The 15,960-nt window shown below is 39.8% G+C and overlaps 1 protein-coding gene across 5 annotated transcripts in view; it reads left to right on the top strand.

The window, feature by feature from the left end:
• The window catches only part of FN1 (fibronectin 1), an 82,446-nt gene that overhangs the window by 41,282 nt on the left and 25,204 nt on the right, over positions 1-15,960 (top strand). For 4 of the 5 annotated variants that reach the window (XM_006867792.1, XM_006867788.1, XM_006867790.1 and 1 more), the window contains exons 22-28: positions 352-520; positions 971-1,057; positions 4,118-4,309; positions 7,037-7,219; positions 10,772-10,861; positions 12,110-12,379; positions 13,392-13,508. In XM_006867792.1, the coding sequence (XP_006867854.1) occupies positions 352-520; positions 971-1,057; positions 4,118-4,309; positions 7,037-7,219; positions 10,772-10,861; positions 12,110-12,379; positions 13,392-13,508 (1,108 nt within the window). Of the gene's footprint in view, positions 1-351; positions 521-970; positions 1,058-4,117; positions 4,310-5,636; positions 5,910-7,036; positions 7,220-10,771; positions 10,862-12,109; positions 12,380-13,391; positions 13,509-15,960 lie in introns of all 5 variants that reach the window. The other variant, XM_006867789.1, reaches the window with a different exon arrangement.

The raw sequence follows: 15,960 nt of genomic DNA, 5'->3' as shown, positions 1-15,960 counted from the left end.
AACATAAGGATACCAAGGTTTTAAAACAGAATCTTAAAAGAATTTAAAATTGTGGTTGCATCCATTTAAGTTTTTTTTTTTTTCGTCTCATGCTGTTGTCAAGCATTGGTTTCAAGGCACTACTGGTGGGTCTGAACCACCAACCTTGTGAATAGCAATTCAGTGCTTATCCTATAGCACCACACAGATCAAATGCATAATAGAGCTAAAATAAGGTCCTACACACCCCGTAGTACAGGTAAACTGTGCAGCTTCAGGAGTTTCACATTATGTAAAGTGTAGCCACAGTTTCTCAGCAGTACTCAGCTCTGGAAATATTTGTCATTGGGATTTATTTTACTTTCCTTCTAGCTCGGTGTCCGGCCAAGCCAGGGAGGGGAGGCACCACGAGAAGTGACTTCAGACTCGGGAAGCATCGTTGTGTCTGGCCTGACTCCAGGCACGGAATATATTTATACCATCTCAGTCCTGAGAGATGGGAAGGAGAGAGATAGACCGATTGTGAACAGAGTTGTGACACGTAAGGAGAGCTCTTTTTTCCCTTTCCATTGCTTATAGTTTTTAAAGCCACCTTATAAAAATGCTAACATCATAACGCTTTTTGCTTGTGAGAGTTGAACAGGAATTTCTCATCCCACATGTATTATTTGCTGTTTTTAATTTGGAGTAGCAGGTTCAACTCATGTTACATATTCCAGTGCATCGAAAGCATTCTTTCCATGTCAATATTATGAATAAGACAGAAAGAAGTTCAATAATGTTGCAAAATCACTCATAATATTGCAAAACAAAAAAAAAAATTTCTATCAGAGAGAGAATTGATCTCTACCATGCTTCAAGAATACAATTTCTGTATTTTACTGATTCTATTTTAAAAAAGAAAAGTGAACCAGAAGGCATGAAGTATTCTACAATCCAAATGCTTTGTGTTGGCTGTAACTTCCAATTTAATTTTTTTCTTTCTGCATAGCCTTGTCTCCACCAACCAACTTGCACTTGGAAGCAAACCCTGACACTGGCGTGCTCATTGTATCATGGGAGAGAAGCACCACTCCAGGTAAGGCTGGGACGAATCAAAGAGCCAGTCTGTGCAATACCTTCCAAGACAAAGATTTTAAAGATTGTTCCCTATCTGAGACAAACAGGGTCAAAATGATAAGTACTCAACTCTTAATACAAAATACAAGATTAGTGTACATCACAAAGTCTTATATAGGGAGATATTTTTAAATTTTTTTAATCAAAGGAAAGAAATAATCTTGCACCGTATTGTATTGTGTCCTTAAGTGCCGTCCTGTTTATTCCAACTTAAAACAACCTTATATAGGGGTTCCAAGGACTAGCTGGTGAGTTTGAACCACCTAACAGCACCGCACCAGGACTCCTAAGGTATAGGAAAAGGCAGATGCTTACCAGGCTATAGGTAATGGGAGGGTTAAGGAAAAAGTACTTTGAAAGGTGCCTTTTACTTGTGACATTCAATGTTATCAAACAAATTGCCGACAGCATACCATATAATTTTCCTGTTGTAAGTTACTAGAAATTCTAAGTTTATTCAGTGACATTTCATAGATATTTTTTTGATGAGTTGCACCACAAAAACCCTTGGGTTATGAAGGGCAGAAATTATCTCCATGTTACAGATAAGGAAACAGAGATTTAGGAAAAAATTGACCTATTTTTTTCAAATAAATTGCTCATATATAATAAATGTTCCAGAACACTAGAATTATAAATTGTTTTTTGACTCCTCACACATAGCATCACAAATTAGTAAATTAATCATTACTATTTCTTTCATACTTATACTCAACACCGAGAAATTTGTTTAAATTTGTTTAAATTTACAACTTTAAACAAAGCTTTTGTTTAAATTTCTTTGTTTACACACATTGAAAATTCTTTATGAAATCCTAAAATGTATGAACTTTGGCATCGAGTCGATTTTGATTCACTGTGACTTTGTAAGATAATAGAACTGCCCATAGAGTCCAAGACTATGATAGTTATGGAAGCAAGCTGCTCTGTCTTTGTCCTTCAGAGAGACTGCTGTTGTTGTTGTTAAGTGCCATCGAGTTAGTTCCATAGGGACTATGTATAGGGTTTCCAAGGAGCAACTGGTGGATTTGAACTGCTGACCTTGAGATTACCAGTCAAGTGATAATCCTGCAATGCCAAACCAGGATCCAAGAGTACTAGTGAGAGAGGACTTTCAGTTAGCAGCTGAGCATTTAACCACTGCACCTCCAAGGGTCCATAAAATGTATAATAGCAATAGTCAAGTAATATGATCTATTTTGGCATAACAAGAAATTTAAAATACTCTTTATTTAGCTGCCTTTGCCAAACCCACGTGAAAGCCTTTTTAAATGAAAATGTCTAGCTAAGATGTCTTGTATTACTTGATATTGGGTATACTGGGGAAACTACTATTGATGCATTGAATTATGGTGTTGGCAAAGAATACTGAAAGTACTGTAGACTTCCAGAAGAACTATCCAATCTGGCTTGGAAGAAGTAGAGTCCCAATGCTCCTTAGAAGTGAGGTTGGCGAGACTTCTTCATCTTTTGTACTTTGGGCATGTTTCTGGAAGAAACAGTTCTTGGAGAAGGACCTCATGCTTGGTCAAGTGGAGTGTCCACGAAAGAGAGGAAGCCCTCAATGAAATGGACTGACCCAGTGAACGCAAACAGAACAATTGTGAGAATGTGAGGACAGTACAGGATCATTTTGTTGTGCATACACTCACTTGGAGTCAGAATTAAATCGATGGCACCTAACGACAACTACTACTGAAATATTACGACCCTCATTATGGAGAAAATGATAAGTTAAAACAAAAAGAAATGTTTCAATTAAAGTTGATCGCATCCTTAACTGCTACACCTACTAAAAGCACTTGGCTGCTAACCAAAGGTTGCTGGTTCAAACCCACTAGCCACTTCATAGGAGAACAGTGAGGCAGTCTTCTTCTGTGAAGATTTACAGCTTCAGGAACCCTATGGGGCATTTCTGCTCTGTCCTATCCGGTTGCTATGAGTCATAATCAAATTGATGTCAGAGGGTCGTGGGTATTAGCTTAATATCTCATCATTTCCTATTTTATTGTAATTTCTTAAACAGGCCTTTCCTTTGCTTGGATATACAGGTTAGACAATTACCTCTAAATTTAGATGGAATAAATGAGCTCAAAATATCCTTTTTAATCATCCCCTGAACGAGAGTACTTTTTGGTGATGTTTTCATTCCTTCTGGAAACAAAGTTTAAGCCAATGCTGCACAATTTCCCCGCCATGTTAAACTGAGTGAAATTTTAAGTTGACAAGTTTTCTGTTTGTTTGCAACCTGATCATTAATATCCAGTCTTAATGCTCTAACCTGCCCATCCAGATCATCACTGTAACACCGTGATCGAAACATGTTCCTTCCATGTAGCCGGATTAGGAATATTCCAAAATTTCCCTAGCCTTTAGTAAATTTAACTTAAACTACAATTTCTCCATTTTTTTATATCTGTTCCTGAAAGTGTCTGGTCATCATTGTTTTTATTTGAATGTATCTCTCCTTCCCCTCTTACTATATAATTTCTATGATTACTGAAGTCTTTAGCAGTTAATAGTCTTTCTCTAGGTATAGCTGTATTTTTCACTTTATCACCTCTATTTGTTCCCTTACTGTAAGTCCCATACCTTCAGACCTTTTCAATTAGGAGAGTGCTCTATGTGCTTAAAGATAAGAATGATTCCAAGCTAGGCAGTTAGAATAGAATAGTCCTCAGGTTTCCTGCAGGTAATTGTTAAGGAAAAGCATGATAAAGCAGTGGAAGGAGATGAAATTTGGAGACTGGAAGGCCTTTAGTAATTACTTTCATTTTCTGAACTTTTCTTTAAACTAAAGAGAAGAATAATACGTACCTCATAGGGTTGTTGTAAACCTTGAATAAGAACACAAAATCCAAACCCATTGCTGCTGAGTCCATGCCAACTTACTAGAGTCTCACTAGACACGAAGTCTTCCCCCCAACTCCCTCTATGAGCCCAGCATCCGAGTCTAGTTTACTGTACTCTGGACCACAAATGCTCGGTGCACTAACTCTCTCCTTTCTGTTTTTGGTAGACATTTCTGGTTACAGAATTACCACAACCCCCACCAACGGCCAGCAGGGATATTCTTTGGAAGAAGTTGTCGACTCCGATCAAAGTTCCTGCACTTTTGAAAATCTGAGTCCTGGCGTGGAGTACAATGTCAGTGTTTACACTGTCAAAGATGACAAGGAAAGTGTCCCTATCTCTGATACCATCATCCCAGGTAATGGGAAAATAAGCTGTTATCCTCAGAGTGGCAGTTTCGATAAAAGTAGGGATTAGCATCTTAATCCCCAGATGGTTGAGTGTGTCAAATGTATTTAGGATTTAATTCTCATCTCCTGGCCACACTCGCCAAAGCCCTGAAGTTAAACCAACTATTTGGAGAAACGCTTGCTGTTAACACTGCTTCACTGTCTGTGCTGTGATGGGTATGTACTGAACGCAGTGGTACCCACGGCGTTAACTCTGTACTGCCCGCTCACGTGGAAATACTACTAAACCCATGTCATGTGTGTGTGCTCAATACTGACAGGCTCAAAGTAATATGGTAAATGCAGCCCATCGGTACATCTGTGCCTGATTTTACAGTCCTCATCCATTTTCAACAGCTATCTATAAAAGAATCTCTGTCTTCATAGATGAGCGCTGAATTAGCACCTGGATGACATGTGCATTCTTTATCTTGTGGTTTCAAACCCTTCTTTTTTAAAACTGAAAAAAGAAGTACAGACCACACCTTCAGGGTGTGGACACCTTCAGGGTGTCCCTTCCTGTGGGGTGAAGGACAACACTAAAGAGACCTATCTAGAGATAGACCTGTTGTTAACACATCTCAAATTTAATTGTGAGAGAATGAAGCACTGAACAGATTGGTTTCCCCTTGCACTCTTTGGTAGAATGCTTTTACTAATGCTAAGTAAATAACTCTGATTAGGAATTCAACAAAATATTGGCAATGGCTTTGGACTCAGGCCTATTTCCCTCAGCCTGCCTGAATGTGTTTTTGAATGGCATATTTCACCTCAGACATTCATAATGCCTAGCATTATGATCATGATGTTATGATGAGTTTTCATATGGAATAAAACCCATCAGTCATTTTTTTCTTTAACCTTTTCATGCAAGCTTTGTTTCCTACTAAAAAGTTTTGGATTTGAAAAATAAAACAAAACCAAAAAAAATACATTGCTGATACTTAACTGCCAACCCAATGTCTTAAGTTTCTAGGAATGGTATTGATGTTCTAAACTTTGATTTTTAGGAACATGAGAAGTTCAAGCTGTGCTATAGAGGGAAATTTTAAAAATGCAAGAAAATCCCTAAGTGAATATTGTCACCTGTTTTATTCCCTGGGGGAATCAAGCTATTCATAGAGCTTAGGATATCTTTGCAGATCAATTGAAACAGATTGCATATTACCATCATTGCTTTAACAATCCATCAGTTTTTACTTCTTATAACCTGATATACACTGCTTTTTTTCCCCCCCTCTTTTTTTTGCCTCTATTTTCCTTTTGCCCCACCCCCTTTGCTTTGTAACTCAATAGAGGTGCCCCAACTCACTGACCTAAGCTTTGTTGACATAACCGATTCAAGCATCGGTCTGAGGTGGACCCCGCTAAACTCTTCCACCATTATTGGGTACCGCATCACAGTAGTTGCGGCAGGAGAAGGTATCCCTATTTTTGAAGATTTTGTGGACTCCTCAGTAGGATACTACACAGTTACAGGGCTGGAGCCGGGCATTGACTATGACATCAGCGTTATCACTCTCATTAATGGCGGAGAGAGTGCCCCTACTACACTGACACAACAAACGGGTGAATTTTGAAACCTTCTGTGTTTGAGACGTGGATAGTGTTGCATGCTGCCACCAGTCACTCCGGTTAAATCTGGATGTTTCCAGGGAGCACCCAACAACTTAGCCAAGATGGGATTTCAGGGATAAGGAGGCTAAGGCATATTTGCTGACTGAATGAAAGCCATTAGCAAATCGTCTTAAGTGCGCTAGCATTTCAACCACAAATAGGCAGAAAGCTAAAGGAATATAGAGACCTCACCTGCTCAGTACAGCATGGCAAAGTTACTAAATTTGCAGACCTTGGGTATTTTTTTTTTAAATATCTCAACATTAATCTTAAATTGTATAATCAGTACCAGTTAACAAGAAGAAATGAACTTCCAGAATGTACCATTGGGCTCTTCTCCCCTTTGACAAATGGTACCACGTTCTTCTTTGTAGACAACTGGAAACCCATTGAGAGTAAGGGTAGACTGGAAAGAAGTTGTTCTGGGGCAGAAGGAAAATTTGTTTAAGAGCATTCTAGGTTTCACTGCTATTTAGCATGATTATTTAGAAACACCTCTTTAACCAGAGTCTGGGGACGAGCATGCAGCATTATAAAGGTTCTCTGCCCTGCATGGTAAGAAACATGCCGAGAACCTATTTGCATGAACCTTTTTCACTTGTGAGTAGAAGTCACTAAGCAGATATGTAGCTGTATGATAGCTGTAGATGTCCCCCATCAGTGCAGAATTGAGACCCCTCTTGACTCCCTGTCTGTGTGCATGTGTTTGTTTGAAAAGTACTGCTATGTTTCTCTTTGCTGTGTGGCAACTTAAGCCTCTTCAGCCTCAGGTTAAAATCATCTTCAGTGCCATTGATAAGGTTCTTACAATGAATGTCTTTGAAACTAGATGAACATTTTTTCTTAATACTGATGATGGCAGAAAGGTTAAAGGGGCCTAACAGTACTGTGTGTAGTGTTTCAATTTTAACAGTAGTAGAATAGGATTTAGATTAGATTTAGATCATTTGCATGATTATTACTGTTTCCTTCGTGCATGAAATACTGGTTTTCACTTTCCAGTTTTTTGTTGCTGTTGTTGTTGTTAGCTTTAATTTTAGAATGGCACTAACTTAGTCTTTGTTATTATTTGAACCCAGCTGTCCCTCCTCCCACTGACCTGAGATTCACCAATATTGGTCCAGACACCATACGTGTCACCTGGGCCCCACCTCCATCTATTGAACTGACCAACTTCCTAGTGCGTTACTCACCTGTGAAAAATGAGGAAGACGTTGCGGAGTTGTCGATTTCTCCTTCAGACAACGCAGTGGTCTTAGCAAGTAAGTAGTCAAATGTGTTTGTTCCGGAAATCGTACCCTACAGTCTAATGAATAGACTCTGAGTTCGAAGTTGTTGTTGTTGAGTGCTGTGGAGTCAGTTTTGACTCATAGAGACCCTGTATAGGGTTTCCAAGATGCAGATGGTAGGTTTGAACCATCAGCTTGTAGTTAGCAGTCCAGTGCTGATCCTATAGTGCCACACCAGGAGCAAGTAAAAGCAAGAGGGAATTCTGGTATGGCACTGGACTGCTAACTGCAAGGATGACGGTTCAAACCCAACAGCTACTCCACAGAAACCCTCTGGTGGTGTTGGTTAAGTACCATAAAGGTAGTTCCGACTCATAGTGACCCTGTATAGGGTTTCTGAGGTTGCAAATCCTTACAGGAGCAGAAAGCCTCAGTTTTCTCCTGTGGAATGGCTGGAAGTGGCCAGACTACAGAAACCCTTGTTGTTGTTGTTAAGTTTCTGACTCACAGTGACGCTGTATAGAGTTTCTGAGGAGCAACTGGAGTGCTTGAACCGCCAACCTTGTGGCTCAAAGCGACTTTGCAGTCCAGTCAGTGCATTAACCCGCAGCACTACACCAGTACTCCACAGAAACCCTATACAGGGTCAATATTAGTTGGAACCAATCTGACAGCACTTAAGAGTAGGAGCTCTGGTAACGTAGTGGTTACGAATCTGGCTGCTAACCTCCAGGTCGGCAGTTCAAAACTACCAGCTGTTCCACAGGAGAAAGATGAGGCTTTCTGCTCCCGGAATGATTTGCAGCCTCGGAAACCCTATGGAGGGTCACTATGAGTCGGAACCAACTCCACAGTACTTAACAACAACAACAAGTGTAGGAGAGATATAACAGAGTTACTAAACTCTAAACCTGACATGTAAGTCTATAAATTTTTCATTCATGGACAGTCGGAAAAAGGAGCAAATCTGTGTTGGGAGAAGTACCCATTAGATGTGAGACTGGTGACACTTTGTCTCGCTGTCTTTGGACATTCTGTCCTCAGGGACCAATTTTCTCCTGGAGAAGAACATCACGATAGATAGAGGCTCAGAAACAAAAGGAAGACGCTTGAGGTGGACTGACACAGTGGCTGGAAACATCAGGTCTAACACACTTACAGCTGTGAGAATGACACAGGACGGAACGAGGTTTCATTGTTACACGTGGGTCCCTATGAGTCAGAACTGACTCAACAGCACCAAATTTTGACAGGTGTAATGTTTACTGTCACATTAGTAACATTGATATCTACAACTTTTCCAGAAGCCAGAGATGAAAACAAAACCAAAAACCCAGCAATGAAGTTCAAAGACTTTAAATTAAGCTTTCAAACAAGCACATTAATACAAGTGAATGTCAGAAGAAAAATTCTATGCCTAAATTTGATTGTTTAGCAAGAGAAACGTATCTGAAGGATTGGAACTAGTGTCACCATATCTAGTTCATTCTCTGTTTTGTTTTGTTTTTTTAAAGGTGTCAACAGGTAATCTAACATTTGAAAACTTAGGCTAGATCAGGATGCTATTTTAAAGAAAGATTCTAAGGTTTAATTTGTACTTCAAAAAGACTCTGTTAGTAGGATTCCTCGGGAGACTGAGGACTTGAAAAACTACTCACATTAAAAAGTAACAACAATTTATTGAAACTGTCTCTTTCTAGTCCCTCCCCTTTTAGGCATTGTTTAGTAAAGAATAGAAGAGTTCCCTGCTATGCTTCACATAAGGTTGCTCCTTATTTTTTTCACTACACTGTATATCAGAACAGAAAAAGATTCCATGTAAGGAAAAAAGCATTTATTTCCAAATGATGATGTTAAAAAACCCTGTACCTTTCAAACATATTTTGCAGCATGACACACAAAGAGAGGCAGCTCAGCATGACCATGATCCCGGTTTCTCATGTCCTGGCTGAGGGTGAGAGCAGGGGCATGCTTATGTTTGCATCTAGGTGGGACTATTGTTTCTACTTATTGGGAGACCTGGTGTGGCACTGCAGGATAAACACTGGACTGCTAACCACAAGGTTGACGGTTCAAACTCACCAGCCACTCCTAGAAATTCTTATACAGCTTCACTCTGCGTCAAAACTGACTCGATGGCACTTAACAAAAGCATTGTTTGTACAATGGAGCAATCTGGAATTAGTAGTTACGGCACCATCCAATATAAAAGTCCCTATATCACAACCTGAACCGACTCCACGGCACATAACAACAACAACAACATATCACAACCTGGAGTCCTGGTGTGGTGCTACAGCACTTGACCATAAGGTCACTTTAAACTGCAAGGTTGGTGGTTCAAACTCACCAGCTGCTCCTTGAAAACCCTATACAGGGATGCTATGAGTCAGAATTGACTCAACGACACATAAACACAACATATCATGACCACTGTCTCCCCCATCGTAGTCGTATGTTGGTCATATGTCGGTCATGTTCTCTAAGACGTTATGAAAGATCTTCATGTTACAACGAATGTCAAAGTGACCATCTTCTCCCAGGGAAGCCATCATTAACCACGTTTCACAGATAAAGCAACTGGTGTTCTATGGTGAAGTAAATTGTCCCTGATTGAGCAGAAAGGAGGAAAATCATCATGGTGCCCCCTAGGACTAACATAGTGCTTGCTCAAATCCTGCAGTTGTCCCTACAAATAGGCTGGAGGGGAGATGGTGTGGAGGGAAGTGGGAGTCTAGCAAGGAGAAATTCAGAGTTTAGTCAGAAACCTTACTCTGCACCTTCCTGTCATCTCAAAATGGCGGAAGAGACTCGTCATCATGTATACCTAATACTTTGAAGTATTTTGTTCTCACCTTACTGTGGCAGAACCGATCACTTCTTTTTTAGAGTGTGACTTTTTCTCAGTAAAAGGTTCATTGTAAGGAGCACTGCTCCTGGCCTGAGTTGAGTTCTGTGTGGTCTTGAGTAAGTCATTTATCTTCTCTCTGCCTCAGTTTTTTTCCATTGTAAAATGGGATTAATTGATGTAAACTAAATCTTTTGGAAGTAATGTGTACGTTCATTGTCTTGAATGTGGCGATAGTTTCAGAGGAGCATTCTGAGATCAAATATGTCAAATTTACACTTTCAATATATGCAGTTTATCATATGATAGTAAAACTGCTAAAGACAAATAATGATGCCACCTCAGAGGGCTGTCCTAAGGAATAAATGATAATCCATCCGTACCACAATCATTGCTATGTGTTCTTAATAGACATAACATCAAGTGGATGGAAGAAATATTATTTCCCACAGGCATTTCTTTTTTTTAATTTTTTTTTTATGGAGAATCAGCCCTCCAGTGTTTTGTGGCACATGTCTGGGTCACATTCACAGAGGTGGGACTGATTACAGGGCTTTGAGGTACTGGAGGGTAAGGCAACCCTTCTTTATCACCTACCATCTGGAGGTACAGACATTCACTGAGGTGTAAGTGGGTGATAGGACTGGATGTTTGGATATTTCATCAGTAGAGATAGTCCCAGGAGGGTTTCATGCTTTCACGTATAAGATTAACATAAATTCCACTTGCCTCTTTAGATCTCCTGCCTGGCACAGAATATTTAATCAGCGTCTCCAGTGTTTATGAACAACATGAGAGCATGCCTCTTAAAGGAAGACAGAAAACAGGTGAGTCATGGTAGCAACACACTTATCAAGTGGCTTTCACCCACTAATTTTAAATATCAAAGTGGAATGGTAGTTCTAAAGAAACACATCTTTCTGTTTGGTGGCGATGCCATTACTTTTTGAGCACTGGTCTTCAAAAATTAAAGGTACCAAATTCAACCTTTAAGATTCTACTCTCTGCTTCCAGAGAGGACAGACAGTAGTCCAGAAATGTTGTCATTTATCCTTTAAAAAAGACCCCTAGAAGAATTCTCTATGATCTCCGTTATTTATAGATGGCGGATATTCCTTCTCATCAGGTGATTCTGTTTAATGACTAACCTAGCAGCGTCACATTGTTATCTAAGTATTTTCCTTTCTTTACTAAGTCCCCAAGTTTATCCCTTTTTTTTTTTAATGTGATGAAATATTCATTTATCATATAAGGAAAGTTGAATTCATAAATATTATGCCCTTTCTTAGGATGGATGCTTCTTTTTATTTTTACTTTTTAAAAAAGTACAGCTTAGTATATCTATGAATTCATTTATAGTCTACTTGCTTTTTAAAGGGAGTCGTGACTTCTGTTTGGCCTGAGCGTGTTATTGAACAGAATAAGGGAATGCTGTACCTGTAATGGGAATTTGCTAGAATCCTCAGAGAGGTTAAGTGATTTGAGATTAACTGAATTCTTGTTAATTTTCCTGTGATGTAATAACTTCTTAATTCATGAGAAATTATCTGCATTTTTGTTTTTTTTTTTCAGAATAATGTCTTACTTTAGTTTTATGAATCTTCATGTTTGGCATAGTTGTGCCTTTATTGACAAATCGATTCCTTCTAGAGGGGGTGGCAGATCTTGCCTTACTTTGAAAGTAACATTTATAGGATCAAAATATAGAATGTTTGAACACTGAAGCATTTCAAATGGTAAATTCCCAGATTATCTTAAATGCCTAACTTTAGATGTAATGCAGATGCATACTATAATGAATGACACATAAAATTATTTGGATTACTGTGCCTAGTGAAAGAAAACACAAAGAATGCTTCAAGTGGCCATGTGAACTAAGTCACTTAACTTTATGATTTTGAAATACATAGGTGGCTTAAAATAAATATATCATTACCAGAGATGTATGACAAACTATTTTGTTGTTTTTTAAAAAATGACAAAACATTGTATGTATGGTATTTATCCCTTCATTCTTCACTTCTTAAGCTGGTGATATCTTCTTTTCCTCCTCCTCCCCTGACTGGAAAAAACAGGGCTTGATTCCCCAACTGGCATTGACTTTTCTGATATCACTGCCAACTCTTTCACTGTGCATTGGATGTCTCCTCGAACCCCCGTCACTGGCTACTGGATTCGCCATCATCCTGAGCAGAGTGTTGGAAGGCCCCGGGAAGATCGCGTGCCCCCCTCTCGGAATTCCATCACCCTCACCAACCTCAAACCAGGGACCGAGTATGTGGTCAGCGTCGTTGCTCTCAATGGCAAAGAGAAAAGTGCCCCATTAGTTGGCCAACAATCAACAGGTAACTTGTCTTCTTACTGCAAGGCAACTCGGAGGGCTGCACTATGAAAACACATTCTCTCATGAACTGTCTTTGTGTTGTCTGATCATCATCTCTTAGAGAATAGATGATGGATAGGAGACATGGGGAAGGAAGTGAGAGGACATATGGAGGAACTCTCCCTCTTAGAATGTATTAAATAAGATCTCCTTTCTCCAAAGAAGTTTCTCAGTATAGGGTTTTCGAGGTTGGTGGATTTGAATTGTCCACCTTGCAGTTAGCAGTCACATGCTTATCCTATAGCCCCACACTAGGACTCCAAAAGAGGAGATAGAAAAACGGTAATCTTGAATTTGAGATTAACTGAATTCTTGACAATTTTCCTGCTGTGTAGTAGATTCTTAATTCATTAGGATTACCTGCATTGTTCAGAATAATGTCTCACATGAGTTTTATGAACCTTTATGTTGGGCAGAGTTGCGCCTCTATGGAGGGCACCCTGTCAAAGGAGACAACATCTTGAGACCCGTGAAAACAAGTTAGTCCACCAATTTCCGGCTGTCATTGGTTTCGTTATAATTTTAGCACACAAGGTCATTGTTCTGAGGAAATATATACTCAAGTATATAGGGTTAAGTGCCAACATGACTACTGTACTTTAGTCTCAAATGGATGAACCAAAAAAAGAGAAAAAGAAGGGAGAGAGAGAGATGCAAATATGGCAAAACCTTATCAATTAGCAAATCTAAGTGAAGGGTGTATGGGTAGGTATTATGTGCTTTGTGTAGCTTCTCAATACTTGTATGTTTTCTCAACATAAAAATGAGGTAAAGAATCATTCAATAAATTGGAGATAATCATGTTATCACAACTTGACTTACTCATAATTTTTTCATTCTGCTCGTTTTGTTTAGTAGTCACCTTATTATATGACAAAGTCATAAAGACAAGTCTCTGGCAGGTGAAGAATGAATCTGGGCATTATTGGAAAGTTATTTCACCTATGTGAAATTATTCCCCTTTATTCCCCCAGTTTCTGATGTTCCAAGGGACCTGCAAGTTATTGCCACGACTCCTAATAGCTTACTGATCAGCTGGGATCCTCCTGCCCTGTCCGTGAGGTTTTACAAGATCACCTATGGAGAAACTGGTGAGTGAGCAAAATGCCGTTTCCAAGTCTCTTAGCTACCTGAGAGCCCAACAACGGAAATGGAATTCAATGACTTGAATCAGCTCTACTCAATGGAACCTTGTCTTATCCAAGGATAGTTAGGGTACAGTTGATAGTAAAGTCAACTGGTTAATCACTTGGCTACTGACAGAAAGGTTGGCGGTTCAAACCTACCAGCCACTCCATGGTAAAAAGCGACTGCATCTTATAAAGGTTTACAGCCTTGGAAACTCTATGGGGCATCTCTATTCTGTTCTATAGGGTTGCTTATGAGTCAACTCAACAGCATTAGTTTTAATGGGAAAATCAAGATCAAAAGTTGTTTACATAATACCACTGGGATTTCCCTGAGAGTGCAAATGGTTAGCGGCTTCAGCTACTAATCAAAAGTTGGTGGTTCAAGTCCATCCAGAGATATCTCAGAAGACAGGCCTGGTGATCTACTTCTAATAAAAACCGGCTGCGCCTCAGGGTGACAGAGAGCTAACAGTCCTGGCGCACATGCAGACAGGTTCCATGTCAGTGCCTGCACTTCTCCACAAAACCAAAGAGGTAGAGGAACCGAACCGGGGTGCAAGAGGAAAGCCACACCGGAGGACCCCAGTGAAGCCAGAACAGAGAACCAGTGTGAGGCCGGGTGGCCGAGTGCAGCGAGCACTACGGCTGTAGAGTGATGCGTGGAGAAGCTGGCCCTCCAGGAGATTGAGGATGACGAGGCCCACCGATGCAAGAATGTGGGCAATATGGAGACTCGCAAGTGGAGAATGAAGCAAGAGATAGTTTCTCCCCTCAAAAGAGGTCAGTTTGGGTGGATGGAGAAGATGAAGATGAGGAAATGGTTGACATATGAACAGTCGGTTTCACAAAGATATGATGAAAAATGCCAGTGAAAGTAAACTTTCAAAAGACAAACTTCAAAAGAGACTTTTAGCATGCCATGGCAGGGCTGCTGCCTGGGCGAGGCTAATGAGTGGGAAATATCTCCAAATGATGAACGCAGAGTAGATGAAGATGACTTATTTGTTGCAATGGACTGAATTGTGCATATCCTCATCGATTTCCAAAAGGAAGCTTGACCTTGAAGAACTGCCAAAATGCTGATGCTGAACGTTCTACTAGAACTCAAATCTCGTCTGGCAGGTCCATCCTGGAACTCAAGTTGTGATGGTTGCTGGGCTAGATATTGTATTGCTCTTTCAGGTTCATGGAAAAATTAATCCTAAAATCCAGAGCATCTATTTGGAAGAGTTTCTGGTCTTTAAGCCTTGTTTTAGTTCTAACAGAGAAGAGGTTTTAGCCACAGGTTTTAGTCCTTGCTCATAAATGGTGTTGTTAGATATTTCATTCGCTGTCAGTGAAGACTGAAGAATTGATTTGGTATCATGAAAACTAATGGTAGGGTTGCAGCATCCACATTCTCTTCAGATAGTAAGAAAACATAGGCCACTTCAGGGGAAGGGGAAGTTTGTGTTTGGGTTGTGGATTTTAGGAAATGCTGATTTGCTGATAAATCTGTTTTATCAGCAGTATATATGGATTAAGCAATCATCATATAATGAGGAATGGAGAGTATGTGGCTTGCCATTATAATTGTGGAGTTGTAGACATACAGTCAAGATTCTTGTCTCCAAGAGCCAAACCATAGCCAGTAAAAACAATAATGGATCTTGGCAATTGCTTCAGACAAATAGAAACCATGGATTTTTCTCCCAGAAGTGGATTATTTTGCCTTGGATAATGAGAAGAGCAAGGCCCTGATGTATCAGTTACACCATTCCTCAGACTTCTAAAGAGATTATTTGAAGTTGTTGCAGTTAGGTGCTGTTGAGTCGGTTCCGACTCATAGCAACCCTGTATAGGGTTTCTGAGGAGCAACTGGTGAGGTTGCGATTCAAACTGACTTTGCAGTCCAGCGTATCAACCCACAGTGCCACACTAGGACGTGTTCTAAGGTTATAAGTCTGTTGTCAGTGGGGAGAAGGGGTGGCAGTGGTTCACTTTTGTTTCTCTCTAGTGTTGCTACATCTTCATTTAGGGGAGTGGGATGGAAGTGGATCAGGAAGAGTCTAGTTGGACTTGACTATTCCTTGGGAATTGCGTATACCTAATCACAACAGCCTGTCTCTGCTTTGTAAAGATCCTAACTCTAATGAAATGTTCAATAATGGTCATCAAAATTGTAATTACTGAATGTGTTTAATCCACACAAGAGAACAGATTTATCAGATAGCTGCCTTCAGATAGAATTGTATCTTGTCTGAGCTCAAATCCTCTTCATTTTTTAAAGTAATGCATACTTTTCCCATGCATTTTAAAATTATTGTTAAAAAAATAAACACATTTGTCAATTAAAAACAAAATATACGGAGCCATTTCTACTCTGACATATATGAGGTCACCATGAGTAAGAATCGATTCCATAACAACTGGC

This window comes from Chrysochloris asiatica, unplaced genomic scaffold (assembly GCF_000296735.1).
Source record: "Chrysochloris asiatica unplaced genomic scaffold, ChrAsi1.0 scaffold00110, whole genome shotgun sequence".
In the NCBI taxonomy this organism is placed as follows: domain Eukaryota; kingdom Metazoa; phylum Chordata; class Mammalia; order Afrosoricida; family Chrysochloridae; genus Chrysochloris; species Chrysochloris asiatica.
The sequence above is the reverse complement of the archived record's forward strand: the minus strand, read 5'-3'. Positions and strand labels throughout refer to the sequence as shown.